At 42.4% G+C, this 25,075-nt stretch overlaps 1 protein-coding gene across 3 annotated transcripts in view; it reads left to right on the top strand.

Moving 5' to 3' along the window:
* Positions 1–23,447, top strand: part of mv (lysosomal-trafficking regulator mauve) — a 108,514-nt gene extending 85,067 nt beyond the window's left edge. For 2 of the 3 annotated variants that reach the window (XM_075674779.1, XM_075674778.1), the window contains 10 exons: positions 1,295–1,512; positions 2,353–2,536; positions 6,326–6,520; positions 8,512–8,651; positions 11,302–11,400; positions 13,277–13,410; positions 15,735–15,835; positions 17,974–18,130; positions 19,705–19,776; positions 23,245–23,447. In XM_075674779.1, the coding sequence (XP_075530894.1) occupies positions 1,295–1,512; positions 2,353–2,536; positions 6,326–6,520; positions 8,512–8,651; positions 11,302–11,400; positions 13,277–13,410; positions 15,735–15,835; positions 17,974–18,130; positions 19,705–19,776; positions 23,245–23,359 (1,415 nt within the window). In that variant the 3' untranslated portion in view covers positions 23,360–23,447. Of the gene's footprint in view, positions 1–1,294; positions 1,513–2,352; positions 2,537–6,325; positions 6,521–8,511; positions 8,652–11,301; positions 11,401–13,276; positions 13,411–15,734; positions 15,836–17,973; positions 18,131–19,704; positions 19,777–23,244 lie in introns of those variants that run through there. The other variant, XR_012824462.1, reaches the window with a different exon arrangement.
* Positions 23,448–25,075: the final 1,628 nt, after the last annotated feature.

The raw sequence follows: 25,075 nt of genomic DNA, 5'->3' as shown, positions 1-25,075 counted from the left end.
GCCTCCCGGCAACTGCAGCTTATGTAACCATAATGTTTACTGAGAAACGCTGGCGGTGAATGCTATGCATGAAGGCAAGCTTTCTAGTAGAAACGTGGCCTCTTGAGTGGGCCGATCCTGAAGGTAGTGCCCAGCCACGCCAAAGAAATCGCATAATTTTCAGGTGTCTGTTGCTGTTTCGCACTTTTAATATTTAAGTCTGAGAAGATTTAACATAAAAGACATGCGCTGCTGGTTATTTGTTTCATGACATTTGTTTGTGGGCTGTCATTCTCAAAATTCCAAGGAATAACTTTGTCAAGTATGTAAGACAAGGTATGAGCAATTTTAGTGATAGAATGGTATGGCAGTATAACCTGCATATACCGCATGTCATATATCAAGGCGTGGCATATACATATACCTAAATATATATGGAGATTTTCACTCATGGACAGCTCCACCGATGCCGACACCGAATTTTGTGCGACATGGGGCCCTTAATGCTATCACGTTAATAAGCACGAAACATTACACTCTGTTTTCCTCTTAAATGGAGTCTACTGATCTACAGTGAAACGTCGTTAAACCGTAGTTGGCCGCAGCTCGGAAAAAGTGCGTACTAAACGGTAGTACTGCTTAACCAAAATAGCATGAGAACGCTTACTTACCTGTCAAAAACGGGACTGAGAGAGAGTGTGATGAAAGGGCAAAAACATGCAGTATTTATTCACTTCGCGTGACAAAAGTGTTATTTTCATTTGATGCTGTGGTGGCCTAGCAGCAACGACTACGGTGTGTGGCATTCCAAATGCCACACACCGTAGTCAACGGTAGATCCATGTCATGTGCCAGTGTAGACTTCTTTGTGTCACATTTTGTAGCACAAACGATGTCCAATTTTTCTTCTATGCTGAGCACCCGGTGTTTTTTGTCCGAGCTTCGGTGTGATGAGAGTCCTAGCTTGCACGACGCCACAACACTGTTGATATGGTTTCATGCGCAAACACACAGGGCACTTGGAGGCCGTTGTTCTGATCTCTGAGGCTTGTTGTTCTGCCGGGCCACCCGATGGAGACAATGCACTGCCATGATTGCGTGACGAAAAGCGGAAACACTACGTGTTAACCGATACGTACGCAATAAGCTGGTACGGTTTATGCATGTACAAAACACATAATGTTCAATGGGCGCTGAGTCGGGGATTTTACTTTACTATTTTTGAAGCGAAACTACTGTTTAAGCAGGCACGGTTTAACGAGGTTTTACTTTACATGTACTGCATATGCAAGATTGCTGTAATGCTGTGATGCAGGTTTTGACTATGGCAAGCGGCAGACAGGTGAATCCGTCTCCGACGTGCTGTTGCCTCCTTGGTGTCGCGGAGACCCACGCCTCTTCATCCTGATCCACCGGCAAGCCCTGGAGTCGGACTATGTGACAGAGCACTTAGGCCACTGGATTGACCTGGTCTTTGGCTACAAGCAGACTGGAAAGGCTGCAGAGGAGGCCATCAATGTCTTCCATCCTGCTGTGAGCCATCTCTTGTGTTTGCTTTTATGGTTCTTCTTTCTGCACGTGGTCACTTCCAGTGCACCAGTCAAGGACTCATGGCCTCACTGTGTGGATTTTAAGTTTAATGCTGTAAACAGTTTGAGTAGGTGACACAAACACATTCACTTTTTTGTGCGCCCATACCAAAAAGCACAGTTGGCCCTTTACTAACAATCTCTTGCTTCGTTTTATATCTTTCACTAAGTTATGTTTCATCTCAACATCTACACTAATGAATTTCTGTTCTTATAAGTACAGTCTCTTAAAAGTACTCTTAAAGGAAACACTTAGTTCATACTACGTGATCATGACACAAACACTTCTACTCTATTAGGAGAAAGAAAAAATGGCTGACAGAATGTATTATGCTGACATCTTTGCATTTATATGTACTATTTTGTATGCCTTCACGCCATAATTCAGCTGTAGTTGGTAGCTAAACACTGAATGGGTGTTCCCTTTAACAGTGGGCCTACTGTACACCTGCTTTGCTTTGTTAGAGTTCATCACCTGGTGTAAGTAACCAAATGCAATGAGAAACAAATGTAACTTTTTTGTTGCTTAACTAAAACTTACCTTCTCACTACTTCATATTGTTACTCCAAAGCAGTGCTAAAAAAGTAAGTTCAGATTACCAACTTTTGCAGTACTTTACTGCCAGGCATCTTTCAGACCTTTTGCACTGTTCATTCTCTGGTGAAGCATATGTTATTGTTATTTGCAGAGAGAACAAAGTAATCTTATAAGAATTGAAACAAGTTTCCTATCACAAGTTAAATCTTCTGTGTTGCATTTTTCCTGTCGTCCACCCCAATGCAGACGTACTATGGTGTTGATGTGAGCTCGGTCGCCAATGACACGGTGTCACAGATGGCATTGGAGACCATGATCCGCACCTACGGTCAGATGCCCAAGCAGCTGTTCAGTAGCCCGCACCCACTGGTCACGCTAAGCCTGGCTGGTAACCAGGGCAGTGCTGCAAGCTCTTCTTTGGCCCAGGCAAGTATGCATGATTGCACACAACGAAGCTGTTGCTGTGGAAAACTTCGGGGAAGAAGCTTGTGGGATAAGCCTCGCTTATTGGAAGGAAGCTGCTATCATCTCATGCTACTTGTGTCTTTTCTCATTGAATGTAGCACCCAAACCTCTGTGAACTTGTTCATCACGTGCGTGCTTGATTGGTGCAATGAAGCGGTTGTTTATTTAGAAGGACAAGTGACGATTAGTAATGAGGAAGTGTAAGGCTAGATTGGATTTATATATTTAACTGCAACAGCATGGAGGCAGGCATAGGTGGTAGGCATGCACATCACACCCAACAGAGAACATGCAGTGCTGACTATCGAGTGGTTTATTCCTGATATGAATGCATAGTGGTTGACTTCTTTATATCAGAAAGTATGTGCTAGAATCTATCAGATACTATTATGTGGGAATAAAATTCAAGGAAAAAAATAAAAGGAATAATAATTAATAAAAGAAACACTGAGGGGGGTGTTTTTCGTTCCAGCTTGCATGATGATCATGTGATTCAATCACATATGCTAAGTTTTAGGGCTGTAGTGCATTTAACACTCAGTTAAACCCTGATTAAATAGTAAATGCGAATATTTTTTTTGAAGTGAGAGCCATGAAACTGAAGCTTCCTTACTTTTGCCATATCAAGCATGCTACTGATTGAAGGGGAAAAAAAGAAAGTAATGTTGGTTAAACTCAAAAGCAAAAGAAAAGGAGGCCGACACTGCACAAGATGAATGGATTACATTCTTCCAGCAATGGGCAGACATCCTAGCAAACTTAGGAAAGTTGTGCTAGATAGATTAGAAGTACTTGAACGTGAGCTCGTTGGTATGAATTCATTGAAGAAAACAGCACTAAAAACATGGACTAGAAAGGAACAAGACAGTACAAGTGCTGACTTCCAACAATTGGTTTTATTGTGCGTGCAAGATATATACTTTGAAAAGGAAGTGGAGAGTAGGGGGGGGAAGGGCAAGAGGGGCAGAATGAAACTTTCAGTTGCACATGGGTCTGATGATAAAAATGATCGAATACATCATGAGTAGTCCCGTAGAAATCTAAAAGTCCTGCATACGATGTAAAGAATAAGAACGGGAGCAATCTGGTTTTTCACTGCACCCATTGCGGGCGTGCCCAGATTCTTCAAGACACCAAGGTTCTGCGCAGGTGTAGAGACAATCTCGCCCATTAAATTTTTGAAAACATTTCAGTGATGTCAGTGCCCCCTTCACTCGTCCTCACCAACAAGGAGGACAGATTCCTCCAGGACTGATCATGATGTATTCGACTGTTTTATCTTCAGACCCATGTGCGACTGGAAGTTTCATTTTCCCCCTCTTTCCTTTCTCCTATGCTCCTCTTCCTTGTCAAGGCATATATTTTGGCACATACAATAAAACCAATTGTTGGCAGTTAGTGCTTGTCCTGTCTTCTTCCTTTCTAGTCTGTGTTTATAACACTTTTCTTTTATGGATGCTTGATAGGTCTCGCTGAAAGTCAATTATACACCGGGCTGTCACCAAGAGTAGAATTCAACTCGATGATAGCTAACACCACTGCTACCCCGATTAATTATTGCAATTTCAAGAAGCTTAGTTTAGTAGGTATTCTACTCTGTTTCCCTGTATTCTGGAAGGAAGGCACAGTTGATGTCAGAAGTTTATGGACTGCAGAATCTGATAAAAAAGCTGAATATTTCAACAGACTAGGCAATGCAGCCTGATACAGTAGACTTCCATTAGTTTGACCCTGACAGGATCGAAGATACTGATTGAATTATCCGGTAGGTCGAATTAAAGATGCAGAAAAAAAAAAAAAAACGCCAGAAAAAACTACGGATTCATTTGGCAGTATTTGCCAGATTTAAACACGCCCTACATCAAGTGCGTGCCTGCTTTCTATGTGTCTACAGTAGAAAACTAACGCAGCAATGACATTAAAGCTCCCTAACAAAGTAGAAATATAATGTGCACCTGATTTTCTAGCAAGAAAAATGGACAAGGGTCTGATGTGTGTTGCACAATGGCAGTCTGTTTCATGAAGTTGGAACAATAGCACAAACTTGAGACAGGGACAGAGGAGGCAAGACAATTCAAGCACTATGTGTCTTGCCTCCTCCGTTCCTGTCTCAAGTTTGCGCTATTGGTCCGATGTGATGTTCCAACAAGCCCAAGCTGCTGTGTGTTGCACAATGGCCACTGGTTTCATGTTGTCAGCTTCACCTCACAATTTTTAAAGGGACACTAAAGCGAAACAATAAATCAGTTTAGACTAATGAAGTATTGTTTGAGAACCCTGCAGGTAGTCATTTCAAAAAAATTGTTTGAATATTAGATGGGAAAGTTAAGGTCCAAGTATCAGTATTTGAATTTCACGCCGAAACCCCAGCGCCGGTACGTCAGCGTGACGTCAGGGATTCCAAAGTATGTTTTCGCATTTGGGCCGCGTTAGCTGAATAAAGGTTTCCGAAACTTGCCATGTTTAATATTTGGTTCCTTTAGAACACAATGTAGTCAATCTGTACCGCTATATATAATTAGTAGGCCCTAGAAGATGCCATCAAAATCCAACACGTCACAGCCCCCAGGTGCGGGAACTCAAGTAGGCGTCGCCACCCATATTTCGTTCTTGCGCTTTTTCTGGCTTACCAAATGTCTTATTGTTGTAAGAGTGGTGTTTTTGGTGTTGGAGAACGGTAATTTACTGATGCAAAAGAAATCATTTTTCACTTTAGTGTCCCTTTAAAATCAGCTTTGCCGCAATACATTGTTGTTATGCGCTAAAGCATACAAATGCCACGGAGGCGGTTTTGGATTTTGGTATCCCATTGCACTACACAGGAGATTCTCGACTCAGTTTTCTTGAAGAAGAAAACCACATGTTAGAATCAGATAAATATCGTAATCAGACATTGTGAGGTACAGTTATTGCTTTAAAAGTGTTCCTAGGGCAGGTCAAAAATAAGTGCTTCCAGCGGGAGGTGACGTGCGTTCAACGCATTCACTGTCTCATATGCTCAGTTGAGACAGACGCTGCCACTAAATGGGTCGCTATTAGTGTCATCATAGGGGTCAGGCATGTGTGTGCTGACTTGTCCAGTTCGAATAATCCAGGGAAGGTCAATTTTAGGACTGAAATAATGAAAGTTTGGGCCTATCGAAATGCATGGGTGCCGGCTGGGACTTTCTACCGGGGCCTTCAATTGGGATTGAATAATCACGAAAATTGAATTAACTGAAGTTGCATTAACAGGTCTACTGTATTCATATTTGCTGCCTGTACAAGCACACCTGAACAAAATGTGGGGTTTTTCTGGCTATGGTACAAACTGCGCAGAATTATTTCTTAAGATCTCGCAATCCGTAATATTTTGATGCCTGCTGTATACTGTGCATGAGCACGAAAGGGAACACTTCAATTATGTTAAAATGATGCATACTGCAGACATCTACCATAAAATCCCGAGAGAGCCCACCTAAAATCAAGAAAGAATTGAGTGAGAACATGAGGTGGGATAACTTTCAGTGTGGTGGGTAACTTTCAGGTGGGTAACATCCAGTTTTTTTTAAGACAGGAGCTTAGTCAGGTTTGGGTTATCTTTTGGGATTGGGGCATCTCTCGGTATCTTATGATAGGTTGGAACTTCACTCCTGCTGCTTGCAACATAGCTTTCGTTTGAACAATCCCTCTCTCGGAACTTTTCTGATTTGTTGTTTCCTCTCATAATGGCACACGGCACATGTCACTCTTCCTCGGCTCGGTTGGCAGGCAGCCATGGCCGAGGTGCGAGGGCTGCGTTGGGGCAGCTACGTTGGGAGCCCCAGCAAGCCGGCTGCACGGCTGGTGCTGTGGCGTAGTACCCACAAGGATCAGAGCCCCGTCAGCCACCTGGTGTCACTTCGTACAAACGACGTCTGGGGCCTGCCCGCACACTCCTGCCTACTCCTCACTTACAGCCACTCTTCCGGTAGGTTGAATATAGCTGGAAGACAACCCTGGCTTTGAGCAAAAGTGTTTACTTTTTTGAGCACCACGGAGCTTCTTACAGTAGAGGGTGTCCTCATTGCATTGCCCAACAGTGTCTTCCTTATGGTGCTGGTCCTTATTACGCTCTGACTTGGTTTTAGCGATGTGGAGGCCTCTCGACTGCAGATCTAGATAAAGCATATCCGAGCTGACAGCTGCTCCCAGAGTAGTTGGAGGAGTAATGTAATCTGAGTTCTGTCGACCTTCGTTGCACTCCAAGCTCAAAGATGAGAATGCCTCCGAATGCTCTGAGCTGTAATGCAGTGCTCTGTATGAACCAGATGAATGTGCTCTGCGTGCTCAATTTCAACCAGCCAAATCTACACTGCACTGTGAGAGTGCTTGAAAGCGACCAGTCATTGGAAACAGGTCATGGCCACCGTGCTTTAAACATCACCTGCTACCAACATGGAAACGATGGTGTTGAAGGGCTCTTGCATACATGTGAATGTTGTGGAATGGAAGCTTTGGATTTGCAGCTTTCTGGGACAGTTGGCATGCTTTGAAAACATGGCTGGCAATAACTGTTCTGTCTGCCACACAGCTTTAGTGCCTACTAAGGCTGTGCTCTTTTGCTATATTATTATGTAAGAATTCTTCATTAAAACACAACTCTTACCAGAATGTATGCTTATATTAAATGTAAATTGTAGAAATGGGGGGTTGTGAAGGTATGGAAAAGGTGAGAAGGTCGGCGCTCAGTTTGCATCAGTTTCAATCGTAAATCATCAGTACAGTTATCAGTATTTAATTCCAAGAAAGCTTCATTTCTGCAAGCGTGATTGTGTTCAAATTCATAGTTTCCATAGCTGAAGTTCTTTTGCCACCTTGCTTGTACTATTTTTTGTGAACCAGTATAAAGTCCTGTGCATACCACAGTAAACTTTAGTTGGAAGTTGGCACTCATGCTTTCTTGTTGTCCCGTTTCCTGCAGCATGCCGTTACATCTTTGTAACAAGAGTGGAATGCCAACTAGCCCAGTCATGTTTTAGGCTAAGCTACGTTGAAGACAGCCCATACTTTCCATATCTTGGCATTGCCATTTGCCCTTTGCTCTCAAAGAAGCTGCCACCACATTTCCTCTAGGTAGTACAGTCGGAAACTGATGGGGCTACAATAATATGAAAAAAGAAAATTCAGCTATAAAATGAGTGTCATTGTTTTTATAATGCCAGCATGGCATAGAATTTGTTTGCAGGATTTTTCTCTGTATTGTGCTTCATTAAAGTAATATCTGTTTGAAATTTCATGATAGCCGAGGTCATGGGGGTTGCATTTCATGTTCGCCTCTTGCACAGCCTGACGTGCTTCATGTTTTGTCGCAAAGAGCAGATAATATTGGGCATGTGACCGTGGCACCGTGATGCTGTCAGTTTAGGCTATGTTTCACAAATTGAGTTCGGCGCTTTAGCCCATACACGTTAGCGCATGCCATTGCGTGTAGAAAGTGCATGTGCAGATTGACCGGATGGTTGCCTGTTTGCTTGTGCAACCACGCTGTGGGTTTTGTGTGCCCAAGCTCGCACACAGCCACCAGTCCAGCTGAGCACATGATCTCACACCCATCTCTGATGTAGGCTGTAGTAGAACATGCTAAGGGCAAATGGATCAGCTCCACAACAAATGTGAGGGGATAGTCAACAACTTGAATGGCAACAACTTTGTTCACGGTTGCTATGTTTACTGCATTCTGTGCGAGGATCAGTAAAAAAGAAATTGAGCGACGCATCACGTGGTGGCCGAAATTTTGGTAGCTGTTATATATTGTGTTGGTTCCATGGAGTAAGTGGTAGTGTGTGGGGAAAGCCGAATAATCAAGCAGGTCTGAAAAATCATGTGTCCAAAAAATCGGTTGGTGATTTCATTGTAGAGAACTAAACTTAAACATAGATTAGTTCCTTGACCAATTGTGCTCTCTTCGCATTGCTTCAGGAGGCTCAAAGGCTGCTCTACAGACGTACATCCAGAGCACAGCGCTTGTGTCATGGCAGCATGCAGATGGCTTTGTTCGGCTCAAGCTGCAGAAGGATGAGCCAGCCCAACCGTTGCTTTCACCATGCCCCGGTGACATGGTGGGTGCATGCATGTGCTCGTGAACAATGTGCTGTTACCGTGCATCCTTGGCTATCCCACCTTCCATCATTTAACACATTCCTATCTGCACCTATATCCATTGACAGCCTGTTATTGATGGTTCCAACTTCAAATTTTGTAGTGCGCGGGGCGCTTTTGGACAGCTAGCATCATCCAGCACATAAATGAGGAACTCTTTTTCAAGTTTTGCTTTCATGTATGTTCCTTTTTTTTTCACCGCGGGGGTATTTTCAAAGACAAGCGCTCGTAGCTTCCGACTTGGTGTCAATGTCACGTGCAAATGCCCCTAGAAAATGGCGAATTTTGACAGATTCTGATGAGTCTGCATCAGAATTTTTTGATGGTGGTAGCAGCACAGACTCTGAAGATGATTTTGATTTGTCAGACTTCAGCACAGGCGGTGAAACTGCGTCAAATAGCCCCAGAACGTCAGCAGGTATCTGCCGGCAGGTTTCAGTTTTCTACTCTGAACCATTTTGTCGTTGCTGTGCTCAGATCTAAAGGTATCTGGTGTGTTCTAAAGGTCACAGTTCTTATTTGCAGGGTGTCAGCATTGTTAGAGTAGGACCGCTTATTGGTGGTGGCACGAAGAGTATAGTTTTGTGCAAGAAAGTGCTCCGCATTGCCGTGCAAGGTTCGTTAGCACCGCACCAGCACGATAGCCACTAGGGCAAACATTTTCCTTTGTATATAAAGAACTTCTACAGTTATAAAGCTTATATTTGCAGGAATGTTGTATCTAGCCTTTTTTTCGAAATGTATATTTCAAAATTTTTTAATGCTCTCTTGGTGTAAAGCAGCATCCATGTTTCTATGGAGTTTTCACGTTTTCGTAACAGATCTTTTGTTAAATGATTTTTTCAAATAATTGCTAATAAATGTTTGCTTGAATGTAATACCATTAGAAAGCACATTCCTTGTTCTACAAATTGATACCATACATTCTAATATCAATTATTCGCTGTAGCAGTAAAAATATAGTTTACCAGACTACCAGAAAACTGCCTATTTTCTTGCTGTCAGCAAAGTATAAAAGAATAAAGCCAACAGGACCTTTTTTATTATTGTAAACCTGGCTTTCCCATGAGGCACATTGCCAAGCTAATGGCAACGTAGCCCATTTTACAGTCATATCGTATGAGCACAGTTTGCCTGTTTTATGAAAACTAAAACATATTAGTGGTTCTTATGATGAAACCATGTGCAAGAGACAAGCCCCAGCATGTGCGGGGCATTGTCTTCATGTGAACTACAATTGGTGCTGCCATTAATTGGGCATGTTGAACTCGTCGCAGTTGCTTAGTGGCTATGGTGTCTGGCGGCTAAGCATGAGGTCACGGGGTTGAATCCCGGCCATGGTGGCCGCATTTTGATGGGGGTAAAATGCAGGAGGTCCCATTACAGTCTTTGACCTCGGGACCTCCTCCTGTATAACACTGCCTTGTACTATCTCTTGTCTATTAATAATAAAACCTCAAAACCTCAAACCTCAAAACCTCAAAAACACCCATGTACTTAGATTTAGGTGCATGTTAAAGAACCCCAGGTGGTCCAAATTTCCAGAGTCCCCTACTACGGTGTGCCTCATAATCAGATCATGGTTTTGGCATGTAAAACCCCACAATATAATTATTTTTTTTAATTGGGCATGTTAACTGGAAAACTAAGTGCGAATAAATTACGCAAGGACACCTAGAACAGACGAGGACAAGCAGTTGTCCTCGTCTGTTCTATGTGTTCTTGTCTAATTTATTTGTGCTTAGTTTTCCAGTCAGCATGTCAGACCAACTAGTGCAACAGTTAGTCCTTCTGAATTTGGAAAAACATGCAATGCAGAAACACACACTTGCGAATTAAGAAAAGGGCAGCCATATAGCCTAAACTGCTTACTTCTTGGTTTTCAGGACGAGGTGAAAAGTACAGGCGCCCAAATCTTTAACTGGCGTGCGCGAGCGGCGACTTTTCCGTGCGTCAGCACCGTATGACGGGGCGAGGCTGGAAACAGCTTAGCAGACGATGGGCCCAGCTGAGCGCGCTTTGTCCGCACGCGCTTAGCCTCAGACTCTTTCCAGCTGCGCCCCGTCATACGGCGCTGACGCACGGAAAAGTCGCCGCTCGCGCACGCCAGTTAAAGATTTGGGCGCCTGTACCTTTAGATTGGGTTACGTGCAGGGATCTGGAAAGGCGCTACTTGTCTCGAGGATGGAGACCCAACTTAGCAGGAACAGGCAAGCTTGTAGCTTGAGCATCACATCAAGCCAGGTGCAGGTGATAGCAAAACTGTAGGTCCTGTGTTATTTTTATATGTACTGTAGGAATGGATAAATTGCATAGTTCTTGGTGTCAGTTGACTTGGTAGTGAAAAACATGTAATTGACACACCATGTTATGTGCACGTTGGTACTGAGTGAGAACTTTATGGAAAGCTTAATCGTTTAGGCGGTGTATATATGGGCGAAGGAAGAGCATGCTAGAGAAATGTGAGAAGCCTCCCATATCACGAGAAAAGAAGTTTTTTGCGCAAGTACCCTGTTGGTTGTGTTTACAAACGCAGAATTCAAGATAACGTGCATTTGGTCTTAGAGAATGTGCATTCTGACATTATGTGGACTAATTCTTTTGCCTCAGGTGTCGACATGTGCCACAGCCCCTGGTTGCCCACTTGTCTTCGTAGGATATGCTTCAGGTCTTCTGACTGCGCATGAAATCAAGCTTGCAAACTCAAAGGTATGAAGACTGTGGCTCAGTGGCTGACATGCCGTGATGGCTGCATTTTGATTTGGGCAGAATCTATCCTGCGTTGCTTTAGGAAACTCAATCAATCAATCAATCAATCAATCAATCAATCAATCAATCAATCAATCAATCAATCAATCAATCAATCAATCAATCAATCAATCAATCAATCAATCAATCAATCAATCAATCAATCAATCAATCACAATCAATCAATCAAAATCTGTCAATCACAATCAATCAATCAATCAATCAATCAATCATGGAAAATGTTGAGCAAAGTGGCATAGTTTACCTCTTTGCCAATCTTGAGCTGTACTTGTACTAGTTGTCTGTAGGTAAGAAGTATTGCCAAAGATGAGCCATACTTGTCCAGACCGCACCTTCTGCTTTGATTGACGGAATGACTCACAGTTGGGCCAGTTGGTCTGACATGTTGACAGGAAAACTTAGCATGAATAGATTACACAGACACATGGAACAGACGAGGACAAATGCTTGTGTTCATCTGTTCCATGTGTCTTCGTCTAAATTATTCTACCATAGTTTTTTAGGGAACTTGCTTGATGGAGATGAGCAGTGCATTTCACTTTTAGCACGTCAACACATTCATTGGTGCTTTCTACTCCTTGTGTTCCTTTCTACTCCTTATAGGCCCATTAGCTTACTTTCAGTATTGTACAAATTGTTCAGCAATATAATTTCCAATAGAATAAGGGCAACACTTGACTTCAGTCAACCAAGAGAACATGCTGGCTTCAGGAAGGGGTACTCTACAATGGATAGCATCCGTGTCATCAGTCAAGTAATGGGGCAAATCCGTATAGTACAATCAACCTCTCTATATGGCTTTCATAGATTATGAAAGACATTTGATTCACTAGAGATACCAGCAGTCATAGAGGCATTACGTAATCAAGGAGTGTAAGGGGCATACGTGAATACTTGGGAAATATCTACTAAGATTTCACATCTACCTTGGTTCTCCACAAGAAAAGCAGAAAGATACCTATAAAGAAAAGGGTCAGGCAAGGAGAGACAATCTCTCCAATGCTCTTCACTGCATGCTTGGTATAAGTATTCAAGCTATTGAAGTGGGTAGGCTTAGGAGTGAGGATCAATGGCAATTATCTCGGCACCTTTGGTTCGTGGATAACATTGTTTCGTTATTTTTTTCGGTGAATAGAAGGAATAAACCACATGCGTTACTATATTTTTTGAATCTGGATGTAATGTGCATTAGTTTGCTGGAATAAAAAATAGAGGCAATGAATTTTGTACACCTTCTTTACGAGAGGACTTGTGGATTAAAGGGTGTTTTTCTGAAAAGTTATTTCTTGACTTGGCGACACTTAAACTAATTATTTGAACCTGTCAATCACTTTATGCTGTCAGCGCCTTTCTTCTTTCCTGCACTTTCAATTTTTTTTTGCTGGTGCTTATTTTCACAATTTTTCCAATAAGTATTAGGGCTTTGGCTTTCTCACAAAGTTAATACACCTGGTTGTAAAGCTCATTAAATTTTGAAAGGTGATATTGGGGATAACAAAAAAAAAAGCGAAGTTAGTTTTTGAGCAGGGTTAAAAATGCAGTGTGGAGAATTTTCTATACCGGCAACTAGTATGTGCAAAAAATCTGCATTGTGTTTTTGTTATTACTGTAAATGAATGGCTGCTTGATAGCTAACATTTCTGTCACGTGGTCAATCATCATCAGGACCAGTATCATTGCTCTTTAGATTGCACAGAATATGCAAGCATGCATTCTCTTGAAACCAACACGGTTGACTTTTGTACTCACTGGACATCGTTACACTAATGCAGCAGGGAAAAACATGTGTGTACATGTACTTCATTGCCCTTTACAGGTGGAGCACCCTTCTCGGCCCACTTGTTTGCTAGGTCACACAGATGCGGTCACGAGGGTTGAAGTTTGTACAGCCTTTGGGTTGGTGGTCACAACCAGTCGCGATGGATCCTGCATTGCCTGGGATCTCAACAGGTGGAGATTGTAGCTTGCCTGGCTTTACAAGCTGACTGTTAACGCAGTTAGCCTGGGCTAGTTGGTAGCTTAAGACCTTTTCTTCTTGATTTAACTTATCAGCCTGGTAGAAATGGGACACAAAGAGGAGGCGCAAACGTTGCGAATGCTACTCACTGCAACTGAAGTTAACTTAAGCTAAGTTTATACATGCAACTATCATAATACGTACAGCATTATTACTGCACATGTGTGCCACTCATCCTCTGACTGACATACTCCATTTGTTTCTTTGCGATGCCACCAGACACTCAGCGTTTGCAATGTCAACTTCTGTTTGTGTCCTGATTCTATCGTCCCGGCGACACGAATCAAGAATCTCGAAACCAACTAGCCAGTTTATCAGTACTACTAACATTTTTGGATACTTGTCGCATATTTAAGATAGAAGAGAACAGGATATGAGGAACTGTGGTATTCATTGATTGTACTTGGAAAATGTATGGCTTGATAGATGAAACAAGACTTTAAAGGAGTGCCCGTAGCCATGTGGGTCCCACGTACATGAATACAGTTAAACCTCAATATAAGGAACTTTAGTATAACGAAATTAACGGTGTAACGAAGTAGTTAACATTTTATAACTTCTTGTACATAGAACACCATTTATTTAGAACTTCAATATAACAAAGTGTGTTTATACGAAATTTCAATATAATGACATTGCAGTAGTGCAACGAAGGAATACTGAGACAATAAATGGAAAATTCCGCTGACGCATGTGGTCGAATAGTTGAATTACAAGCGGCCACTTGCGAACACACTCTCAAATTCCGCACCGCATGGCCAAGAGTGATTGTCGGAGCAGAGCAGCATCATGTTCTGTATAAAGTCCCCGTGTAATAATATCCTGTCACACTCACCTCACTGTCTCTGACTGTATGCTTAGGGTGGAAGTGACAGAATGCAAGGGTGAGCCGAGAAGGATGGTTGCTTGATGTATACTGCTTTCCCCACTTGAGCAAAGGAAAAGGGAGGAGGGGAATGCAATCAAGCGCGTGTGAATGGCTGGGGCACAGGTTGCCGTGCATCTCCCTTTCTAGCATGGCCAACCATGCTTTTTGTTGTAGCGCAAGCTGAACAAGGACAACAGAAAAGCACATCTGACACACACAGTGCTAAAGAGCCCGTTGAACGAGAAATGAAGTCAATGAGGGTAGCCATAGGGGCTTGTTGGTACGGCATATCTTATTTTGTTGTAGTGCAAGCTGAACAAAGACAACAGAAAGGCACATCTGACACGCACAGCGCTAAAGAGCCCGTTGAACGAGAAACGAAGTCGATGAGGGTAGCCATAGGGGCTTGTTGGTACGGCAAATCTTATTTTGTTGTAGCGCAAGCTGAACAAGGACAACAGAAAGGCACACCTGGCACACACAGCTGTTGTCCTTGTTCAGCTTGCACTACAACAAAATAACGTATGCCATACCAACAAGCCCCTATAGCTACCCTCATCGGTTTGCATGGCTGTCAGTCAGCGAGTGCATGCGTAGGCCGCACACCCAGTTTTTGAGGTAATCTGCTACATGTGCAAATAGTGGGTGTGCTGAGATGGCCTGGTATCATGTGCGCTGTCTTCTTGCATGTTTAGTACTGGAGGTTGCGTAATCTTGAGTTTTGGAGAGGCATTGAAGTGAGAGGCAGACGAAAAATGTGCTCCTCAATGCCAGTGCTTTTCATGATAGCATCGTCCCATTGGGGGTGACACTATCAGTCGTGGGGACGCAGTGGATACGAGAGTATGGCTGGCTTCGCTTCCTGCCGTTGATGTGAAGATGTTGTTGACATGGCACAAAAGTGTCTTTTGTCGCCGACTCTCAAAAACAAATTTCTTTTTTGCCATTCGAATTTCCTTTTCTTGTGGTCACCTGATAACTCAGAAAATATTGCGACCCCTTCCATGTAAGAAAACCTAAACATAACAAAATTTCGATTGAATGAAGCAAATTGCCAATTTTACCGACTTCACTATATCAAGGTTTAATTGTATATAGATATAAGTGTACAAGGAACTCAAAAGCTAAGCTAATGAGAAATCAACAGTTAGAGAATCCAACCTCCGAGTCATGCAGGAAACTGGATGTTCCATATATGCAGCCACTGCACTGCATATGTGGCAATGCAGTGTGTGTCCTTCCAGTGACAATTATATCTTTCACAAAGTACCGAGTAGGCCAGCAAAAATACTTTTAGCATTGGATGCATTTATGAGGTTAAGTGCCACGAGAAGTTTCGCGAGTTTATCTTGAGGTTCTATTAATAACTATCATTCACTTTTGTTGCAGGCTCGAGTATGTTCGCACATTGATTGCCGGGAGCTCACCCATTGTACTGGCTTGCATTAGCAGCACTCTTGGAGATGTTGCCACTGTAGAGACCACTGAAGGTAGACAGAAATCATCATTTTTGTGTGTCTGCATTGCAAACTGTTTGCGCCTTTTGAGTCAGGCCGTATGTGAATGCAGCGGAATCTATTTTGTGTAAATCGTGATCCATCCTGTGGTCAAATGCTAAGTTGTTTTGTCTCCCCCTAGAGATCATGCATCTTCTTGCAGGGTAGCAAGAGTTGTGCTACAGTTAACTCTCATAGCACAGTGCATACCATTGCTGGCAGGTCTTGTGAAAAGAAAGAAAAAAAAACACTGGGAAGTCTTTGGTTGTGATTGAATTGTTTACTTGCGCCATGTTTTCACACGCAAATGTTGGTAAGACATGATGCCAGCAACCAAGAACGTCACAAGTCCACAGTTGTTTGTGGAAAGTGTTGATCCTGTAATGTATTGGGATGAAGAGTCCCACTAAATGGTTGAAAGTTTCACAGTTCATGAAAGAAGAGACCAGAACAGAAAGTTCTTGCTGATTTCTGTTCTTTCCCATGAAAGTGTCCAGCATGTGGAAACCAACTAATTTCAGTACTTTCTATGTATGGACATGAGCAAGAATGTACTGGCAACAGCCAAGTCTGCCTTGGCTAGTGTTATTATTATTTTTTAAAGATCTGTTAAATGATTTCAAAATTTCTGTGTGTTTTAGAGGGCTGATGAGTGATTCAATGTGTTTAAAGTGTTTGTGCCAGTCTTTTTCATTTGTTGAAATCATAGTAAAAGGAGTAGGTTAACCCCCACATTCATAAATTGCCCTTGGCTCAAACTTCTTTGACTTCACTTGTGGAGGACAGTACTGCCCCTCTACCAAAAGATACACTGTGTTTTAATAATGCTCTTTAGTAGTTCTTATGACCAGGAATTACTTAAACAATGCACCTTCACAGTAGTGCGTTTGAGTAGACATTGGAAGCTCTTGGTTACAATGTTATTTTGGAAATCAGTGAGGAGTGTCAATGAAGCATGGTGACTACTTCATTAAAAATTAAATGCTGCCATCCACTTTCTGGAGTTGTGGTGAAAGTGTCAAGTTTAATGTTCTGAGTGCATGGGGATTATTCACTTTGCAGTGGTGTTGGTTACTCCTTTTTGCATGGCAATGCAGGAATGTTAAAAGTACTACACTCAATGCCCAATTTTTTGGACTCCCTAGAGACCATGAAAACGTGTGAAAAATCAGGTTGGCTGAAAATATGAATGCATGCCTTTAACTGCCTTTCAAGGGCTCAAAGCACTGCAGCCACGTCCAAAAGGCCTGCCTATTAGTACACCTATTAGTTATTACGCATCTGTGCTTGTAGTGTGACAGGAGATGGCGGGACACATTTTAGGAACACATGTCCCCTAACAGTGGCCCCTTTACACTCCTCGTATGCTTCACCGCAGTTCATTGCGTATGATTGACCGCATAACACTGCTGTATTGGGGCGATGCTGACTTTAGAGCACCAGCATAATGCAATGCTTTAGACCCTTGAGGTGCTTTCTGCGCTTCGACGCCATTGACGAGGATAATTAAGGTGGAGTTGGTGCCATTGCCCACAGCGGAGAATACTTTAAATGAAAAACATGGCTTCTAAGAGCAGGAAGCTTAATAGTGAACATCAAAGCTAATAGGCCTAACGACACCACAAACGACTATGGCTGCCAGCAGATTGGAGTGCAAAAGGGCTGGTTCAAGACTGTGAGTAATCAAAATGGCAGCAATGGTGGCTTCAACTAATGCTGTTTTGGACCTGCAGTCACAGCAAAAAGTCTGGAAATTTGGATGCTGGAGGCTCTCACTATCCGAAATTTCAGACTTCCTGATACATTGGTTCTCTGAGGTATTGGTGGTGCTGTGAAGGCGTCCAGATTATCAGGCTTGTCCGAAAAAAACTCTCATCTGAAAAATCTGTAATTGGCTATATAAGAAAGGGCTCCCACTTGTTAAGTAAAGCAAGCATAAATAACATTGAAGCACAGTAAGTAGGCACAGGTGAAGTTAGGGGACATACAGGTGTGTCCTCTGTTATGCTTTCAAACATTTTTTTTTAGTTGTCTTACGAGCATGGACAAACTTATACACTTGTCCTGAAAATTCTTATCTGCTTCTGGTATGAGATACCTCTTCCACTTTCCTTGATTTCAATATTTTGCAGGCTCTGCTGGCAGTTGTCTTCGAGTTCATACCATCAATGGTGCCCGCGTGGGACAGCTGAGCACAGACGTGGCCATTGGAGCCGTCTGCTACTCTGCTGCTCCCGAGGGCACCTCCATCAATGTGCTCGCTGCCGGCTGTGAGGACGGGTGCATTCGGTAGGTTGGCCAGCGTTGGATAACAGCCTTCTGAATTTTTTACTGGAATGGCTGCTTTCTTGTACGGGTTGCTGATTGCCGTTTCGAACTTTGAGTCCAACATACATTTGCTGGTTTTGCACTTCTCCCTGGCCAAATAGTTGATAAACTACTTCCCGAGAACTTTTATTTGCTAGCGTTAACGAATTTGAAAATGAACTGAAGTGAGTGGATTGAACGTCTGACCTCTTGGAACACCAGGCTTTGTGTGACAGAGAAGGGGAACTGACAGGCCCGATTTTTGTTAGTCACAGCCATATGAAGCCAGGGGAAGCACTTATTGATCAGTTTTGACAGTTCCGTGAATTCTATCTTATCTCTTCAGTTGGACATTTTCATTCTTTGTCATTTCTTTATTAGGTCCTTTGTTAATTAGGATAGCTTGCCTACTGATAGCATAGGGGAAGTGATTTGTGGTTTTGATTGAAGTATAGAAATGATAAGATAAAGGGAAATGAAAGTTGATGAAAAAACAACTTGCCGATGGTAAGCACAACAGTGACCTCTTACTTTCGTAGTGGCCTAAATTAATATCTAACGTGTTGCATATAGCTATAGGAAAGAATGTTACATTCGAATATTACAAAAAAGGAAACTGGCACAATTGCCAGCATGGGCCATGCTCCAGAAACAATTTGTTTTGGATGTGCTTGATCGCCAGTGCCCACTGCTGAAGCATGGTGGGGGCTTCACAGCAGTGCTGATACATTGCCGTGCAGAAGCACTCAAAGGCACAGTTCACATATATCCCAAGCCTCCACTTTGCACTTGAATTTTTGTTGTGAGTTGTGTTCGCAGAAATATTGTAATGCATCAGACAGGGTGTCCCATCTAACTTTAGCCAGAGTTTATAAAAATATGGAAATGCCATGTAGGTGGACAGAACAAAAGTAATGTTGTTTGCCATCGCTTGTAGATACTCAAACTATTTTTTTTCCTTCTGCCAAATTAGGTAATTAGTCTTAATGAATTAAGCAACTTGTCAAATATTATAATTTGGTGGAGAGTGCCAATGAGAAAATTGTAGAGCGACGTGAAAAACTCGCCAATACAGCTTTCCGTTGCTCAATATGTGCTCCATAAAAGTGTTTTTCCGAATGTGGAAGAAGCCCGCGAATACACGCAGAGTGCCTCGAGTGGCCAGTTGTGCGGCAATTTTGCGTGCACTTGCGGTCTTCTTTCATGCGAGGAAAAACTTTTTTATGTAGCATGTATTGAGCAACAGAAAGCTGTATTGGGAGTTTTTCATGTCGCTCTACAATTTTCTCGCTGACACTTCATCTAATTATAATATTTGACAAGTTGCTTAATTAATTAAGGCTAATTATCTAATTCGGCAGAATGAAAAAAGTTCAGTTGCTCAAGTGCACTGGTGATTGCAGTGAGTTGCCAGGACTTAATAGTTGCTGCTCCATGCTTGATACCACGCCTACCAGTGCAGCTAGTATACAGTTTTATTGCAGTCATTGTTGCATTGTTGTCGCATTTGTTATTGCTTTTGTTGCATTGTTGCCTTGTGTGCACAATCTCTGCAGGCTATGGAGCTCATGGGACCTGAGTCCTGTGCAAGAAATTCACTCTGAAAAATGCATATCTCCCATTATCAGGTAAGCAACTTTTGGCGGTGGCCATATTGTCAAAGGTGCTGCCAAAGAAAATCCTTCACAGTTGTACGCCAATCTGAGCAACTGATACATCAAGATAGTGAAGCTGTACATGCAAGTTCTAAGTGCTACAGGTCTCGGTGATGATTCATTGCCAACAACCTGGTCATACTCATACAGCCACTGACCCACTGAGGTTGCTTAGTGGCTAGGGCATTGTGCCGCTAAGCACAAGGTCACAGGATCAGGTCCTGGCAATCGGGGCCGTATTTCGAGAGGGGTGAAATGCAAAAAACACCCCTGTGTGCCGTGCATTGGGTGCACATTATAGAACCCTAGGGGTCAAAGTTATTCTGGAGTCCCACATCGTACCATGCGTCATATCAGATAGTTGTTTTGGCATGTAAAACACCACAATTTATCATACAGCCACCTTGGGGCACCCACAAAGTCAGTTTCCACCACTGCAACCATATAGTGCTCGTCTTTCCTTTCGCCTGTCACTGTCTTCTTTTTTTCAGAGTTTTTGCACTAAAAAGCAACATGTTACGCCATACAAACTCCTAGCTGACCTGCAGCTTGGAAGCCAGTAAAACGTGACGTAACAAAAGAATAGTATATTACTGGCTAAAGAACACTGCAGAGAAGTTGTCTATTTGAGTAAGGGAAATGCAAGGTAACTCGTTTTATAATGATTGATAATGATCTCAAAGAAATATTTTGGGACTCTGACATAGGTTGCCTTGCTGGCTGATACCAAGCATGCTTCTCTGCACAAAAAAGGCTGCGAAACTCCCCTTGATAGTTTCGCTGTCATATGCCATAGCCCAAGTAAGCAAAGAAAAATGATGAAATGATAAACAAACTTTACTGCTTTAAGTGGTGCACTCAGGCTCTAAGTTTTGCCAAATTCACAGCAGAAAGATTATTGCTTAAATCAGATGCTGCATGGTACACTATAAGGTTAAAATGGCTGTGACTTTCTGTAGAGAATGAGGTTGCGGGTTTGATATATGGCCATGACAGCTATGTTATGATGGTACTGTAATGAAAAGAATTTTTGTTTCTTGGTTGAGTTGCACATTAGAACCTCAGTTGGTGGAAATTATTCAGGAGCGCTCCAGTGCATACGTCGTGTAGCTCAGGTGTTGCTTTGGAATATCCAGTCCCATCAAACAGCTGAAATGCGGTAATGTTTGCACTGTAACATCACAAGTATTCATAATCTGAGCTTCTGTTGATTATGTGCTGGGAAAAAGAAATTCTGACTATGGTGAAACATGTTGAAAAGTAGGCTGATGGTACTGATATTGTGTGGGGCACCAATGTACCCAAATATAGTTAGCATAAAAGTGGGTTGTGGTATTCTTGAAGTGACACTAAAAAGCAGCACAAGATAAGTTTGGACTGGTAGTACAGTGCCGAATCTGACTAAAATATAGTGACATCTAATGGGAAAATACCTTCATTATATCCAATGTACGTTATCAGCATACCCTATTGTATCGATAGAAAAAATGCACAAATTTAAAATTTATTTAATTGCATCCAATAATTCATTATAACCACCTTTGTTATATCAAGGTTTGACTGCATATTCTTTAAAGACTATATTTTTATTCATTTGTAATAAAGTTTCTCTTTTGAATTTCACATTAGAGCTGCAGCGGCAGTACGTCATTGTGACAGCATGGAATTCTAAATATTTTTCTCATGTTTGGGTAGCTTTTGGTCACAGATGTTCCTAAACTTGACAGCTTAAGTCCTGACTCATGTAGAATGTGGTGTTGTCTTCCTTTGTCAGACTTTTAGCTAGTTCCAAACTTTCATTGTCCATCTCATCAAAGTGTGACTTATGGAATACCTCTGCTTTTGTGTCTCTTCATTCGTGCTCTTGTAAATATGATGAACGGAGCTCAACTTGCACCGCTAGTGGTTCAACAAAATCTGTGATGTCACAGAAAGCTAGTGCAAGAACTTCAACCTGGTTTTGTCTCTTGTCTTTTGTTTTGAGTCTTTTGAAGCTTATAAAGCCTTTCCTCATGGCAGTACTGATGTTGTTGGTACTCTACAAGTGTAATTTACCCAATCCAGTTTAACCTAATATAAACTTCCATTAACTTGACTGCTGTAAATTTGATTTTTTAGTCTATTCAATCCATATCAACGATCATGGCAAGTGCTCGTACATGTCTATGGGCTGAAAGTTCTGTTATTTTGATCCTGAAATTGGCTCTCATTGGATAATTCAAACTTGACTAGCCAGTGTGCATGTACCTGACTTGCAACGGTGACCTCAGTGGCTGCAGCTTCTGCCTTGGCAGTGCTAGGAGGCAACGAATGCATCAAAGACACATTATTTCCCACTGAAAATGTCAATTTCTGGCCTGCCCTTGGCAAATTTTGAAGCGAAAATGGCAGCTTTCAATGAATGATTCCTGCATTTACCCAGTCTAAAAATTTCCTGCTGATACGAAACCGAAAGGGCATTCACAGCATTGGCAACCGCTTACCCATACCATGACGACTGAGTAAGGTTTCATGTAGGATGGCAATGACAATGTGCCACTTAGAGGTTTTCATTACGAGAGTTGTGTCATGTGTTTTCAGTGCTCCAAAGATGTGCATGCATTGCAGGAGGAACTGGCGAAATGTTTAGTGTAGTCATGGGCCATCATCTCGTTTGCGATTGTAGCAGAATGGTTTGAGAATTTCAGAACATCAAATGCGGTAGACCACCTGGAAGACACTATGTTGTGGTCCATAGGCAGTAATAAACTGCTGTCTGTAAGTGACGATGCTGGGCATAAAAATGTTTAAATTTCTATTCTGTGATGGTAAGCTTGACAAATTTTACGTTATTTCTTATCATGAGAAGCGTAAGCATATGCTACATTTGTTTATATATAAAATCGGTTGCACATTAAATTCAGGGGGCATGTCAGAATGAGGTAAATACTGCTAAATGAAGCTGCATTATGTTTGTGCTATTTTCTTGCATCTTTTACTTAGGCCCACCAGATAATTCAATCTATTCTATCGTTTCTTTCAATGTCGAATTAACTGAGGTTGACTGTGTTCGTATTTAGTGTTCCTTTATTAATGGAGAGTTTAAGGCCATGTACGTATTAGCATTTACGAAATACTGGGTTTGACCAGAGAACACAAAGCTATTATAATGACCAACCATACACTTAACTGCTGGTGTAAAGCATCAACAGCAATTTAATAATTAACATACAGGGCTTCTCTAATAATTTTCTTCGATGAAAACCCACACAACACGAAAAGGCTTTAACATCTTTGACAAAGTTTCACAAGATGTCACTACCAGCACAGCTCACTCTGTCTACATCTCCAGTGCTCCAGTATTCTGGTAAAAGGTAGTGCATATACAAATAAACTAAAATTTTCTAAAGTGTGTTTGCCTCCTGGTGCATGGCAGCACTGACTTTCCCCTTTTTTGTGCAGCCTTGCCTACTCCCAGGACCAGCAGCACCTGTACGCCGTCGACAATCGTGGCGAAGTGTTTGCCTGGGAGGCGCAAGATGGCAGCCGTGTGCCACGCTTCCACGTGTTGCTGTGAGCAACATGAAACCTAGTCTGCATCGTCGCACAGTTGCACTAATTTTATTACAGATAAAAATAAATATGTTAATGTTGTGTAATAACCAGACAGTGCCTCAAGCATGCTACGAACAGTTTGGTTTTGGAACCAGTGTGCTGGTGTTGCAGGGTTGTTCGCACTGTAAGAAGGGTAGCTGCTTTGCTCACTGTTCCTGAGTCTTTTACAAAACAAAAGAGACGGTCACGACTTGGCATTTGATGTTGCATACAATGTGGCATACCAACAGCTGCATCCAACAAGCCTCTAATGGATTCCATCAAGTTCCAACAGTGGGAGTAGCTATCTTTCATATACGTGTTACACATTTTATCATATGCTGTGTTGTATCATGGGGGGGGCATGAAACACGTATCTGTAAAATCAAACCTATACACTGTACAAGTAGTCGTGCCAACAAGACAACCAACAAAATTTTAATGTGTTGCTACAGTCAGGTGGATGTTACTTTCTCTCTTGCATGAACGTTTTTTCACCTTGCAGGTTTCTACTCACTGTGGTTGCTAAGTAGTTTTGGGGTTTTACTGCTAAGCACAAGGTCGCGGGATCAGATCTCGGCTGTGGCGGCCGCATTTCAATGGGGGATGAAATGTAAAAATGCCAGTGCACTATGCATTAATTTGGTGCAAGTTAAAGAACCCCCATTTGTTCAAAATTCTTTGTGTCATTTGCTGGTTAGGATGGTTTTGCCATGCTCCAGACAACAAAAAGCTTTAGAGCACAGGATAAAAAGATAAGTCGTCGCTGATAATGTACCTTCTGCAAAAGTGTAAACGTCCCTGAAAGGGGCTGGACAAACTTTGTACATGCATAGGGTACAGCTGCAGTAAAACATTCACGCCAAAATTGAAGTGAAGTGTCTCATATTAAGAGTGCTGCGGATGATTACAAGTTACCCTCTTCCCTAGCCATGCTTTTTCTCAACTCATTTGCCAAGCAATTGGGGCTAAGCTCCGCCTTCACTGGTGCTTCGTCATGATGTGATGTTGTGTCGTCTACTTCCTGTGACTTGGCACCAGTGCGCGAAGCCTTTTCAACGTCTCCACTAGCCGCCTGGCTCTTCATTCTTAGTGAGAGCTATTCAAGCAGTGTGCTTTGCAAGCATTTTGTCACAGCACCGGGCATGTCTGGTATAATGGTAAACACAGTCTAGCTGGGTGTTTTGATGGACGTGTGGAGGCATAAACTAAAGCCCCTCTACTGCCACCACTGTGATGAAGTGACGTTAGCCTAAACATGAGCAGCCTGAGTGGCCTGCACGGTGCAGCCACCTGGTGGTGCAGAGCTTAACCAGCCAAACACTGAGCTAATTGGCTACTATTGCTATAACCAAGTGTAAAACATTTTGAACATCTAAAAAGACATGTTCACGATCACACTGCCACTGAAAATTTACACCAGCAGCAAAGCAGAATACACTTGGCTACTGCTATATTAGCTCTGTGTTCGTCTGTTTGAGCTTTGTGCCACCAGGTGGCGGCACCCTGCAGGCTGTTCACTTTTGCGCCTCCGCCCATCTGGCAAAGTGCCCAGTCCACCTGCGTTTACCGGAATGCTGGACATACTAAAACTCTATTGTGGTAATCATGTGACACCTGATTTGCTGCAGCCACTCCACTCGCCTGTTTCCTTGCTGAGGGACATGATGGCGCAACTTAACATGTTGCCAAACGCTAA

The sequence above is a fragment of the Dermacentor variabilis genome, chromosome 11 (assembly GCF_050947875.1).
Source record: "Dermacentor variabilis isolate Ectoservices chromosome 11, ASM5094787v1, whole genome shotgun sequence".
Taxonomy (NCBI): Eukaryota; Metazoa; Arthropoda; class Arachnida; order Ixodida; family Ixodidae; genus Dermacentor; species Dermacentor variabilis.
Note: the sequence above shows the minus strand (reverse complement) of the source record. Positions and strands in the feature narration are given on the sequence as shown.